Source organism: Petromyzon marinus, chromosome 72 (genome assembly GCF_048934315.1).
Source record: "Petromyzon marinus isolate PM22_M1 ecotype Great Lakes invasive population chromosome 72, UKy_Petmar_22M1.pri1.0, whole genome shotgun sequence".
NCBI classification, from domain to species: Eukaryota; Metazoa; Chordata; class Hyperoartia; order Petromyzontiformes; family Petromyzontidae; genus Petromyzon; species Petromyzon marinus.
In genome coordinates this window covers 4,388,109-4,402,133 of record NC_133738.1, presented here as the reverse complement: position 1 = coordinate 4,402,133, position 14,025 = coordinate 4,388,109, and the positions used below count along the sequence as shown (strand labels likewise).

The following is a 14,025-nucleotide window of genomic DNA, read 5'->3' as shown; positions in this document are numbered from 1 at the left end:
CGTGACTGCAGTAATTCATTATCTTAGTTCTTTCGGTAAAGTCACCACGTTGAAGGGAAACAACAAAATAATAAAATATATATAAAACAATTAAAAAATTCTCACGACGTTTCGACCATAACACAAACGGTCGTCTTCAGGTGTGTTGGTTTGTGTTATGGTCGAAACGTCGTGAGAATTTTTTTATTGTTTTATATATATTTTATTATTTTGTTGTTTCCCTTCAACGTGACTTTACCGAAAGAACTAAGATATATAAAAAATATTGTTTTATACTTTTATTATTTCGTTGTTTCCCTTCTACGTGACTTTACCGAAAGAACCAAGAATGAGTCAGACAACACTGATGGGAGTCTGTCTATAAGTCTCCATGAAGGTAGCACCGATAACAGTGTGTTACGTCACTCCCCAAGAAATCAAACTGCGCATAAACCCTGAAACTATTCCAAATTCATCTTCTTGGTTCTTTCGGTAAAGTCACGTAAAAGGGAAATAATAAAATAAGAAACAGAAAACATAATAAAATATATTTTTATTTTATTATAAATAAATATAATTATTTTTATTTTATAATGTTGTATTTTTATTATTTTATTATTTCCCTTCCACGTAGCGGTGACTTTACCGAAAGAACCAAGAAGATGAATCCCTGAAGTCACGAAAGCTTTGAATCAAAATCTATTCCAAATTGTTATATTGTCCATCCTACAAATGTGTCCAAATAGTGCCAATTTCCTTCTCGTCTCTGCCTGCATCATCAGGTCATCTTCTTCTCCTTATACGTTGGCCACTCTTTGGCTCCGGTTTATTTTAATATTGGAGTAATGCGATCAGCTATGAAGCTCTTTTTCACAGATGCCCAGTTAGGGGCGAGTAAGCATGTTTACTGACTGCCAGCCTCAAGTTACAGACTGCCAGCCTCAAACCTCAGAGCCGGTCTCCCAGGATCTCCCTGCGGTAGTGAAATGTTAACTCTCTTGCGTGATGTACAGGAGGCCGTGGGTGCGACCCTGACCCTGACTCCTGCTATAATTGAAATGAGCATTTTCTCCCCATGGTTACGTAGATTTTTGTCCGGGTTCTCTGGTTTTTTTCTTCCACTTCATAGGATCATTGTGAAGTTAACGTGCTGTGTATGGCTACGCTGAATCTGTGCAGGCTGTACGTGCAAAAGCGAGCCGTGACAGCTTAAGTGCGCTTCATACTCTCGGCAACCAGGTGTCCGGGAGGTTAATCTCTTGTTCATATTCTTAGCTCTTTCGGTAAAGTCACGTTGACGGGAAACAATAAAATAATAAAATATATATTAAACAATAAAAAAAATTCTCACGACGTTTCGACGATAACACAAACGGTCATCATCAGGTGTGAAAACCAACGGCAAAAAAAAAGTTTCTTGCCGTTGGTTTTCACACCTGATGATGACCGTTTGTGTTATGGTCGAAACGTCGTGAGAATTTTTATTGTTTCATATATATTTTATTATTGTTTTATTGTTACCCTTCAACGTGACTTTACCGAAATAGCTAAGAATATGAATTACCGCAGTCACGAAAGCTTTAAATCAAAATTTAGGTTAATCTCTGTTATACGTAAACAGAATGGAAGGTAAACTGGTGAGAAATGTACGCTTCGTGACCGTGCACGATTTCCCTGCTTTTGGACGCTTTGGTTAACTATTGGGTCACGTGACAGTCGGACGTGTGACAATGCACTGCGGCGCACGCGTTTGCACACACACACGCGCACGCGCGAGGTCGTTTGTTTACGTCACAAATAGCAAGCATAAGTGCAGTGAGTACAGTTAATTTTTTTATTTGAATCCGGAACACAAGAAGGACATTGCACAGATGATAGGGAAAAAAACGTTACGGACAGACGCCGGCACACCCGCCCATCCACTTGCGTCACGAAATTCACACAACTCACTCGCTCACTCAAGGGTCCGAATGGCGTTTTTGTTGCAGGAAATTGGCATGGGATTAGGGGGTTCAGGAACTGAACGAACGGCGAAAATAAACCATGACCGCCGATGATAAGAGTTTGTGTGAGAGTCAATGGACTTGGGTAGGATGGGTTGGGGTCAGTCGGTATGAATGGGCAGGTATGGGAAGGGGAGTAGGTGGTGAACCTATGCCCCCTTTTTTTTTGCGGGTGGTGGTTGGCGGCGGCTGTCCATAACGTTCGTCAAGTCACTTCTTCACCGGAGTCTTGAGTCGACTGGAGACGGGGACGCAGGGCTGGGCACGGACACGCACACACACATCACAGATCGATTAAAAAGTTGCACTCAAAAAAACGTTGGTCGGCCTTCGCGGCCGGCGTTGTAAATGATCGATTTGTGGGTTAGGCCCACACGAAGATCGGACCAAAACCTGTGCCTCTTAAGAATCCATTAAGTGATAGTGACGTCACAATGGTGATTTTGCCAGGTTAGGATCACGTTGAGGGCGTCAGGTGATGTGTGGGAGGCACTTGATGCTGGGAGATCATGGATGCAAACCGAGCTGCTATGCACTGGCTGACTGAGATGACTTGCAGGTGTCCTCATCACTGTGTTAATTTACCACGTTTTATTATCCAGCTGGCTGTTCCACTCATTGTTGTGAGCGTTGGCCCTCTATTGTTGCCGTTGGGGGGGGGAGACAATAGCCTTCATGTGTTCTCTAATCCACTGTGTCTAAAAATGTGCATCTCCACAACTTTCAACCGCTGTGCCACAAATCCACCCAGGAGCTTCAATACTCTGTTTGATGAGGTTTTTTTCTCGGCTCGGGAAGTTTTTGGCAATTATTTTTGTCGTAGTTTGAAGATCTCTGCATGAACATTATGAGACCTCCTTTTGCCAGAAACAAGATATAGGAATAGGTTTTACCCTTTTAACTGGTGGTTATTGCAAACATGATGCCTTGAATAAAGGTGTCAGTTTTTTGTGCCAGTTAAAAGGGTAAAACCTATTCCTATATCTTGTTTACTGGCAAAGGAGGTCTCATAATGTAAATGCTCACCCCGAGCCCTCAATACTCTGATAGTGCACTGTTTTTGAGGTGTACGCCTTTTGGCGTCTTCTGGTCCAACACCAGTGGAGACTAAAGGGGCTCTAAGAAAAGCCGTCTCGGGTGTGGACCAATCAAATTCAAGGACAGTGCCAATATTATTATCAGAGTTGTCTCTTTTGTTTGCATTTTGACTGCTTGTGTTGTGGTTATTGCAGACACGATGCCTTGAATAAAGGTGTCAGTTTTTGTGCCAGTTAAAAGGGTTAAAACCTATTCCTATTTCTGCATGAGTTTGTGGGTTTCTGTAAGTGTACGGATGTCTGGGAACAGTTATGGGTCTCTGGATATTATGGGGTTTTTCGGGTAGGGCAATGGGCCTCTGTGTTAGTGCACGGGTCTCCTCTGCGTGTGTCTTTGGTGTCTCTGCGCGCTTCGCTCACCGGTGACGATTTAGATGGCAGCAACAACAGGCGCCAACGGGGCAGCTGCAGACAGGGCGCACGAAGCAGGCAAAGGTTAGCGGAGACTCAGGCGCGAGTTGCAACGTGATATTGACCGCGGCAGACGTTGTTGAGAGGAAATGACGGCTCCAACAGAGACAACCAGCACAGTCCTTAATGCACGCACTAACCAACGCTCCGTAGCCGCGCAAACGAGGGAACATTTTTTTTTTGTGCCGGGAATTTGCCGGAGGGAAAAGAGAAAGCCTCACCGATTTTGCCCTTCACCACGTGGGGAGCCACGACACCAGCGCCAATGCCCAGGGGGTAGCCGAGTCCTCCGAGGGCTGCAAACAACAAACAGCAGGGTGGAGAGGGAGGGTGGGGGGTTAAAAATGGTGGTTAAAAATTAAAACCTCGCCCAGCTACACTCCCTACGCACGTCCATATGAGCACGGTTTTTTAACGTACGGTGTGATAGATGTTCCAACATAGATACACTTCGATTTAAAGCTTTCGTGACTGCAATGATTCATCTTCTTTGGTTCTTTCGGTAAAGTCACGTAGAATGAGAATAAAATAATAAATTGATAAAATAAAATAACGCAATAATATTCTCACGGACAGCGCTGTCCTACCAGACAGTCTCGTCCCTTCACCTGATGAAGGCCGCTTGTGTTGTGGCCGAAACGTCGTGAGAATATTATTGTGTTATTTTATTTTATCAATTTATTATTTTATTCTCATTCTACGTGGTGGTTACTTTACCGAAAGAAACAAAGAAGATAGATACACTCGCAGCGGCTTTTGGCTGTCCATCGAACAAAGAACGTCACCGCATCACCGCGCGGCCCTTTCAGATGCGCTTCTGTGGCCGTCTGGAACGCTTTTCCGATATCAGGAAGACACTGAAGCTGCGGTACTTGAACATCATCGAGATCGAAAACTGATTTCTAGCGAACTGCTTCTCGTGTTAAGTTGTCGCTCCTCCACACCTCCGATGAGCACAGTTGGCTAAGTACGATGTGAAGGAAGTTCATCAATACGTGCGTGTGTTATTCTTTTAACTTTCGTGACTGCAGGAATTCATATTCTTGATTTGATCAACAACACAAGCGATCGTCATCGCTTGTGTTGTGATCGAAACGTCGTAATTTTTATTCAGTTAAATACAAAATGGTCCGACTACCGTCTTGTCTTTGGCTGCTGTTGCTTTAACCTCAGACAAAATAACGGTTAGGTCCCATTAAAAAACACAGCAACAGCAGTAGTTGTGGAAATTATAGATATCGATGATGATCGTTAAAGATTAGACTCTTTAAATAATCAATGCTCTATTCTCTCCATCCACACTCCTACCTGTCCCCTCTCACCATCAATCACTGCAGGTTTTGCAGCTGCCTTTCTGCTCGTCTCGTGAGTATAAACTCGCAACAACATTAGTGGTGCTCACAGCTAACACTGCAAAGACGATTTCTACTGATTGAGCCGAGCTGTGTTGTTACTGGTCAGGGTAATAGTAATAATGACAAGATCATTATCACTTATTGCGATCAACACAAATCATCATCGACGCCAGGTATCATCATCCGTGCGCATACCCCACTGCTGTTGCTATAACTGCGGACAAAATATCGGTTAGGTCCCATTATAAAACAACAGCAGTGATTGTGGAAATTAATTATATCGATGATGATAGTTAAAGATTAGATTATTTTGTTTAAATCCCCCCCCCCCCCCCATCCATCCACCATCAACCCGACATTCCCGAAAGTTTGAGCCTTTGCGTTTCGAAGCTAAAATGCTCCGCGCAAAATAAAGCAGTCGCCACTGAATTCACGTGGCAATAACTTTACAGAACCAAATTTAACATTCCTTGACATCCGGTCCATGCTTGGCGGCTTGTCACCCAAATCAAAGCCAAATCCAGGCTCAACATCTTCTTAACTTCTGAGATGTGACATTGGGGAAATGCGGTTCCGCATCTCTTCACCCGGAAATATTTAATGGGCTCGGCACAGTTTTTTACCAATCGGCAGATTGCGTGCTTTGGAGGGGAACTGTGGGGAGTGACTCCCACCTCCGTCAACTCCTCCGTGCCGGCATGGAAAATTAGACCGGATAAATAAAATATCCTGTAGAGCTCGCCTCTCGTTGAGGCACATTCTGCCACCAGTGGCAGTTGTAATGCTGCACCATCATCCGTGATGAGAATAGGAATAGGATTTGGCGTCCTCTGGTCTGACACTGTTTGAGACTCGGCTCTAAAGAAAGCTGTCTCTGGTGTGGACCAATCAGTTTCAAAGACAATGCATATACTGTCAGAGCATGTTTTTTGTTGGTATTTTCACCACACGTAAATGTGGTTAATGCAGACATCAATCCTTGCAAAAGGCTTCAGTTTGGTGTTTTTTTATATCTAAACACCTGTTTTGTTGCCAGAAAAAAGGGGAAACCGTATTCTTAAGAATATGATTCACCCTTATTGCTATACGTACATTCTTCCACGCCCCTTCTACCGTAATCGATTAAATGTTGACTGCAATTATGGCAAACCAATTGTGCTCGTGACTCACGTTCATCTTTGGGTGTCGTGGTGACGGTGTTAGTAGGGGAGGGGGATTTTAAGATTTAATTCAAACATTTAGGTAGGCGTGGGGGGGGCACATGCAAGCTCATGCACATGCAGCATACCCACCATGGTGATAGGGGGCCGCATGGTATCCGAGTCCACCGTAAGGGTGAACGAGCCCAGCTGCCAGGGAAAGACAGTTCCTTGTTTAATGCGCGGGGGGAGGAGATTCGACGTGGGGTTGACGAGGGATTGGTGTGGAACGGTGGCTGAGATGTTAACTACCTCGTCTGCTATAATGGAAGTCGAGGGTTCGATCCCGACCCAGACGATGCCTGTTGTGTATTTGGAGTTTGTGTGTTCTCCCCCGTGGTTGGTCGCGTGGATTTTGATGGGGTTTTTATTTCACCACCACATTTAGAACCGTGCGTTCAGATTGTTTGCCTGATTTAATTGTCCACGTGGTAAGACACTTCGTTGGACTATCATTTGTAACCAGGTCGCTTCTGAAAATTAGCTGCATATCTTAGTGGGCCTACCAAACCGCTCTGCTTTGACTGGCACAGTCCAGACGGGTCGAGTGGGCGTGGCTGTCTGAAGTGCTGAAGTTCGTTAAGGGAGCAGCTGAGCCTAACTGACCGGGTGGCTCCGCCGTAGAGCTGAGCAGCTCGCAATCAGCAAGTTGAGAATTAAAATCTTGGTTGATGGCTAAAACAAATAAACTTCGTAGAGAAGATCAATAGTGGTTTGTCGTGTGGATCAACTCGCCCCTTGCCATAGCAGTGTGGAACTTCTAATGCTAATTTGACCACGACTTTTTTGGTATGAGAGTTTGAGTGTGTGTCATAAGGGGGAGTATCTCTTACCTGCATGGTGCGTGTAGACTCCTCCAAGAGCCGCTCCGGGATAGCCTAGACCACCATAGCCTAGACCAGCAACGCCCAGACCAGCAACGCCCAGACCTCCATAGCCCAGGCCTCCATAGCCAAGGCCTCCTGTAATAGCGAGAGGGAATAGTATAGAGAATGTGGGTTCAGGCTCTGTCATGTTTTGCATATTGATATTCAAGAGCCGAATGGCTCACAGGGCTGTACCAAATAATTGAACTATGATGAACTATGAACTATGATATATATAGAACAGGATTATTCGTGAGACTGATGTGAGTGAGATGTGCCAACGACTTACCCACTATGAGTTGTCCATGCATGGGTTAACGAAGAGACATAGGGAGGTAGGGAGACATTGTTAAAACAAAAACACGTTCATATGCGCACACAAATGAGTGTTTATGTGCATCTAAGAATGTGTGAGTGATTGTGAGTGGGTGTAAGAAAATGGGTGTGAGTGTTAGGATGTGAGCGAGTATGTATGCGTGAGAAGTGTGCGTGTTGGCCTGTGACCATATTTGAAGCATTTAGATTCTGCTGTCTGCTGGACTATGCTGCCTTCTGGACTATGCTTTCATTTCTTTGAAGGGTTCCTCCTTTATATGGGTTGTGTTTGTGTTTTTAACATGTCGCCATTTATTTTAGAGTTACAGATTTTTTTTTATTTAACTGGAGGTCACTTATTTGGGCTTTCTGATCATGCCCCGTCGCCCACTTGTCTATTTAGACCATGCAATACGATACCTAAAATCGTCTTAGAGCAATGTAATATACGATATGCCTCTGCCACTAAGTTGAACATCTTTCGCACCCTACATAACCAACCGTGTTAATCGGAGGTTCGAGCCATCATAACAGCACTAATTGGGCACTCGATTGATTGACATTTTTACAATGCACTGGCAACAGCACTGTTTAGACCGTTTAGCGTTGTGATTCAGTGAGTGAGTGTAGTGGTGCTGAGTTGTGATGAACTTCACTCACCCACAGGGTGGCCCAGATATCCCGTAGACAAAGTGCTCACTGTCTGCTTGCCAATGACAGCTGTGGCAAGGCAGAGACACGCACGCAACACAAATAGACACAGAGACAAAAACAATCAACTTCAGAGCCTACATAGCATGTTGGGGCAAGTGATGTTAGAAGGCATAGCGGCCAGCCGCCATTGTCTCCACACTGGTGATGTTTATACACTGACCCATACAATTATTACTCTTTGGTTCTTTCGGTAAAGTCACGTAGATAGAAAAAGTAGCTAATAGATCACGACATTTCGATAGCAACTCAAGCCATCATCTTCAGGTGAAACAATACAGCAGGCGGACTGCCGAGGCCGGAGGAAATGTAGCAAAGGAGCTACTGCAACCAGAGGTTATATACGTTTTTGGTTGGTACAACCCAAGGGTAAGAGGGCGCTGTATTAATTCCTGCGGTCACGAAAGCTTCAAATCAAGATTGAACCACCTCTACGGGGAGGATTTCCACATAACTCAGACATATCTTCAGCCGAGAAGATAGATGCAAAATATAGCAATCTTTGGAAGGACGTTGATCAACCAGGTAAAGTGTTAACTGTTGTGTTGGCCGACTCTCTGAGTTGCATTACATTTCTAAGTTTGTTAGGTTTGATATCTTTTTTCCTCTCTATCACCTTGTTCCCACTGTAAATTTAATCAGCCGACGTTTACTAGCCTTAAAATTTACTTGCAAATTCCATCCCTAGCCCCGCCTACTTACCCTTGGGTTGTACCCATCACAAACTTTTATAACCTCTGGTTGCAGTAGCTCTCTTGCTACATTTCCTCCTGCCTCAGCAGTCTGCCTGTTATATTGTTTCACCTGAAGACGATGGCTTGTGTTGCTATCGAAACGTCGTGATCTATTAGCTATTTTTCTATCTACGTGACTTTACCGAAAGAACCAAAGATAATTCATTCCTGCAGTCACGACAGCTTCAAATCAAGGTGATGCACTTGCATTTAATTCTGAGTCAAAGAAAAGCCCAGGACCAGTTCAATTATTCGCCACCGTTATTAGCTGTGAGCGGGAATCGAACTCAGGTATCCATGTTCATAGCACAGTGCGCTAAACACCACACCACACTGCTCCTACAAAAATTCTCCCTGTAGCCTTAACAAACTGTTGGAGCAAGTCTCGTTCACGAGTAACAATTATTGAGGCAAGTAGCGGCACACAAGCGGGTGGATGGCCAGCACCACAGATACAAAAAGATAAAGACAGCCATAGATGCGTGCACACGGACACACAAACAGATGCACAGACTTAATCTTTTTTTATTTTACCAGGTAAGGCCGACTGAGCTATGTAACTCTTTTTCAGAGGCGACCTGGTCACGAATGATAGCTGAACAAAGTGGCTGATGTGGAAATGTATAGCATCAGCCAAACACTCTAAACACGTCTTCTTTGGTTCTTTCGGTAAAGTCACGTAGAATGAGAATAAAATAATAAAATAAACAATGAAATTCTCACGACGTTTCGGCCACAACACAAGTAGCCGTCCTCAGGTGAAGAAACAGGACTGTCCAGAAGACACCTGAGGAGGCTACTTGTGTTGTGGCCGAAACGTCGTGAGAATTTCATTGTTTTATTTTATTATTTTATTCTCATTCTACGTGACTTTACCGAAAGAACCAAAAAAGATGAATCCTTGCGGTCACGAAAGCTTTAAATCGAAATTGAACTCTAAACACGTGTTTCTGAATGCGGAGGGGGAAATTAGAGAAACTGGATAAAAATCATCGCCGCCACCACAGAGGCATACATTGACACACAAAGTCAGACGCAGACTCGCACTCACAGAGATCCTCAGATAGACAGATAAAGATGCACACGCAGAGATTCCATCCAGCTTACGCGTCGCAGTGGCGAGGTGAAGGAGGGCCAGGACGAGCAGAGCTTGGATAGCGGCGGCCATTTTTCTTTAAGGGTTTTCTACTTTCGCTGTCGACGACGAGGAGAGGAGGGCTTTGAGTTGAGGCTGATGAAGCTTCACTGCGGAGTGACGAGCCTGGGAGTTTGAGCCCCGGCTTTTAAAGGCAGCTACCAGGGGCTGGCTTGGCTTTGACCCAGCCAAGACAAGGCCTAGCCTCAATAGCTCCAGTGTAGCGCTGGCAAACGCCAAAAGCAAAGCACCGCGTCTATTTACTGTCAAAATATGGGAGGTATTGAAAATATTTCTCTAAATATTTTTGGGGTTTTGGGTTTTTTTTTACTTGAGTTTCAGTACATTTCCACTCGACACAGCTAAATGTCGCATTTGCCTCGATATTGAACTAAACTCTTGTTTTTTACCAGGTAAGGTCCACTGCTAACATGGATCTTTTTCAGAAGCAACCTGGCCATCACTAATGATAGCACAACGAAGTGGCTGATGTCATTGTGTGGAAATGCAAAGCAGCCACATACTCTACATGCCTTGATGTTGATGCTAAATGTGGAGGACAAAAAACAGAAGACCCGGAGGAAAAATCCATACGACCACGGTGGAGAATATGCAAACCCATAACCGCCTGTGTACCAGGCGAGGTTGTTAACATCTCGCCAACAGTGGCGCAGTTAAAACCCCCGACCTAGGACTTCCGATGCCTTGGTAGGCTTCTTAATGCCATAATTCCATCCGACCATTGTGAATTATAGACATTATAAAACAGCAATACCCTAAATTTTGATTTAAAGCTTTCGTGACTGCAAGGATTCATCTTCTTTGGTTCTATCGGTAAAGTCATTTTTTTATTTTATTAATTTTATTCTCATTCTACGTGACTTTACCGAAAGAACCAAAGAAGATCAATACCCTTGTGTACGTGGGGGATGCTTTCCTGAGATTTGCGACGATTATGGAAACAACGTCCATCGACGCGGTTTACTGGGGTTGAGGTGACGCAAATCGTGGAGCGGTATTCATAAAGTGATGAAGTCTTTGCGAAATGATGCAAACGGGGGAGATGTGAATCGAGGTGTTATTGTTTTAGGAACTCATCCACATGGAATGAGACCAGCAGGGGCCGTGGACTAGAATATGTGTATGTATGTCGAACCTCTTCTGCGCCGTACGTAGCCAAACGTGCTAATTGGAGGTGCGAGGGAAGGACAATAAACTAAACACTAAAAGCGGTTATATTCTTGGTTCTTTCGGTAAAGTCACGTAGAAGGGAAACAATAAAATAATAAAAAATATAAAACAATAAAATACTGGAGGCAAGTGACAATTGCATTGTTTTATATTTTTATTATTTTATTGTTTCCCTTCTACGTGACTTTGCCGAAAGAACCAAGAATATGAATCCCTGCAGTCACGAAAGCTTTAAATTATAACTAAAAGCAGTTCTCAAGAAATGAGTTTGCAATCTAGATTTTAAAGCGCATAGCTCCCAGTAGTTTCCTAGTTTTGGAAAAGTGTTCCAGACGTCTGCCGAAACAAGCATGCCACTCTTGCCCGCTTGTATTTATTTTGGATGATTTTTTACCCTTATGGTTAATCAATTTCATTTCATTGAAGTTAATCTTTTTTTTTTGCACTGGTTTTAATGGGGGAGGTTTTTTTTTGCTTTAAACGATTCAACTCACAACCTGACTTGGCCTTCTCTCAACCCCACCACGCACAACCTGTTCTTCTTGGCCACCGTTCATCACACATAAACACACATTCTGTGTATATGTAAACATACTTTTATAAGCTTATATTTATTTTCACACATTAAAACTAAAAACAATGTTTTTTTTTCCAGGTAAGACTCACTGAGCGAGGTAGCACTTTTTCACACGTGACCTGCCCACAAATTATTGCCTAATGAAGTGGCTTAACACGTGTAAAATTATAGCAGCAGTCAAACACTCTAAACGCATGTTTCTTTATGGGGAGGGAAAATCTAGAGGACCCGGATAAAAATCCACACGACCACGGGGAGAACATGCAAACTCCAAATACACAGGCATCAGGGTCGAGATCGAACCCACGATTTCCTGTGTACTAGGCGAGGTAGTTAACAGCTTGACACATACATACACCGATTCAGATTAATTCTGTCATACACACGCACACAACGTGCATGCACATACATATATACATGCAAATGTATAATCGCATGAGCTTTGTATATTAATTAGACAAAGCTCCCCCGTATAGCCTGAACAGACTGTTGGGGCAAGTGCTGTTAACGAGCGCTTATGTCGGCCCGCACCATACACGAGGGAGTTTGTGCCAACACTCCCTACCGCCTTTGTCTCCCCAGTGGCAAGGTTATTTTACAGTGCGCCTCACTAATTAAAACATACACATGGACACACCAACGCATGTATATATTTATTGGACAGTACTGTCATTTCTTTCCAAATGTGCACACCTAAAGTATATTCACAGGACAAAGACTCTTCAGTCCTATTTTCTCTGAATCCACGACATTTACAACACCAGTCAGTGCTGAAATAGAAACCTAATATATATTTCGTTTACGTGACAACCCCGTTTGTTTACTGTGTCCGCTGGTGGTGGGTTAACGATACATTTATATTCATGGGATCTAACAGCCCCCCCCCCAAGCAAACTTTATTATTTAAACTGAATGTTAAGCCGAACAAAGCTGGGGGTTTTGTTTCAGTCCATCGGTGCCCATCAGTATTCGTCTTCGATTTAAAGCTTTCGTGACTGCAAGGATTCATCTTCTTTGGTTCTTTCGGTAAAGTCACCACCACCACGTAGAATGAGAATAAAATTAATAAATTCATTCTACGCGACTTTACCGAAAGAACCAGAGAAGAGTGTTCGTCTTGTCGTGCATCTTGTTGCCGTTGCGTTCTCGGCGCGTAATTGACAGGACTCGGGCGCGTGCTCCATCGCGTGACGCAATAAACGGCGACTCGGGGATTGGCTCCTGAGCCGCTAGTGCACGTGTATAGGCCACGCCCAGACCGGCACCTTGCAACGGATCCGTGCTCAAGAGGTTGTGGCTCCAACGACCCGTCCAAAGTTTTGCTGGACATCATTGGCGCTCGTTGATATCGTCAAATGAGAATAGCTCAATGAAAAGCGATGCTGACTGTCGATTTTTTTTGAGTTGTGACATCTGCCGGGTCGTCCTTGTGTGCCGGCATTAATCGGATTTCACCCTTTCTCCCTATGATGCGAGGGAGGCTTGCGAGGCCTAATGGATCATTAACGTGTGTACAGTTGACTTCGTCAAAGTCGATTCTGGGCATTTTTTAATGCGCAGCTGTGGCGATTCCGTGCTCAAAACGTTTGGCTCCACGTTCGGTGCAAAATCATTTCAGCATACTGGTCGTACACAAAGCACCTCTTTGCTCGATTCCAATCTACTGATTGAGCAGCGTGATGTTACGTGGCGTTTGGGCAGATGTCGTGTCTCTTGGGCAACTTTTACAGAGTACGAGATGTGAACTTTCGGTGTTGATTTTCGAGTAATTGGCCAGGCCGCGTTTTTTTGGCCCCCCCCACCAAAGTGTATCAAAACAAAATGGCGCCCGAGGTCCCACCCAATGGCCGCCTTTGTTGAATTACGTTCACGAGCTTGAATGACTTCGCTGTTTTTGGTCCATGGGAGGTGGATTAAGGCGTATACACAGGAATGGGAAGGTGATTATTACGTTGTGGATGGTGAACATAAAACAAAAATAGAGGCCATTAATCGGGTAGTTAAATTTCTTGTTACTTTTTCAGTTTGCATTGTCAAAAGCGCACAGAATGGCTATCCCTGCATCCTCGGACCTGCAATTTCAGATGAATGCGTTGATTGGTAGAGAATATTGATTTAAAGCTTTCGTGACTGCAGGGATTTATACTCTTGGTTCTTTCGGTAAAGTCACCACGTAGAAGGGAAACAATAAAATAATAAAAAAATAAAAAAATTCTCACGACGTTTCGACTGTAACACAAGCAATCATCATCAGGTGTGAAAACCAAATTTTCTTGCTGTGGTTTCCACACCTGATGATGATTGCTTGTGTTGCAGTCGAAACGTCGTGATAATTTGATTTTTTAAATTTTTATTATTTTATTGTTTCCCTTCTACGTGACTTTACCGAAAGAACCAAGAATATGGTGGAGAATACTTTAATTGTTGATTCCGATAGGGAAAAAAGGTATTT

The 14,025-nt window shown here is 43.8% G+C and overlaps 1 protein-coding gene across 2 annotated transcripts; it reads right to left on the bottom strand.

Moving 5' to 3' along the window:
* Positions 1 to 1,799: 1,799 nt before the first annotated feature.
* Positions 1,800 to 9,940, bottom strand: LOC103091777 (lamprin 0.9). Of its 2 annotated transcripts, XM_032979457.2 has the most exons (7): positions 9,778 to 9,940; positions 7,886 to 7,945; positions 6,878 to 7,006; positions 6,138 to 6,194; positions 3,712 to 3,786; positions 3,440 to 3,484; positions 1,800 to 2,240 (listed from the first exon to the last, which is right to left on the bottom strand). In XM_032979457.2, the coding sequence occupies exons 1-6, from the start codon at positions 9,836 to 9,838 to the stop codon at positions 3,450 to 3,452; spliced, it is 417 nt and encodes a 138-aa protein (XP_032835348.2). In that variant the 5' UTR covers positions 9,839 to 9,940; the 3' UTR covers positions 1,800 to 2,240; positions 3,440 to 3,449. The 2 variants fall into 2 exon arrangements, with proteins under 2 accessions (XP_032835348.2, XP_075911813.1); XM_076055698.1 differs by lacking the exon at positions 6,138 to 6,194.
* Positions 9,941 to 14,025: the final 4,085 nt, after the last annotated feature.

Bases quoted from the DNA above. Each gene is read 5' to 3' on its own strand.
- LOC103091777 (XM_032979457.2), bottom strand. From the start codon at position 9,838: ATGGCCGCCGCTATCCAAGCTCTGCTCGTCCTGGCCCTCCTTCACCTC. The intron at 6,195-6,877 runs GTAAGAGATACT...TTTCCCTGGCAG, and splicing joins AGTCTACACGCACCATGCAG to CTGGGCTCGTTCACCCTTAC. The intron at 3,787-6,137 runs GTGGGTATGCTG...TGTTGTTTGCAG, and splicing joins TGCGGCCCCCTATCACCATG to CCCTCGGAGGACTCGGCTAC.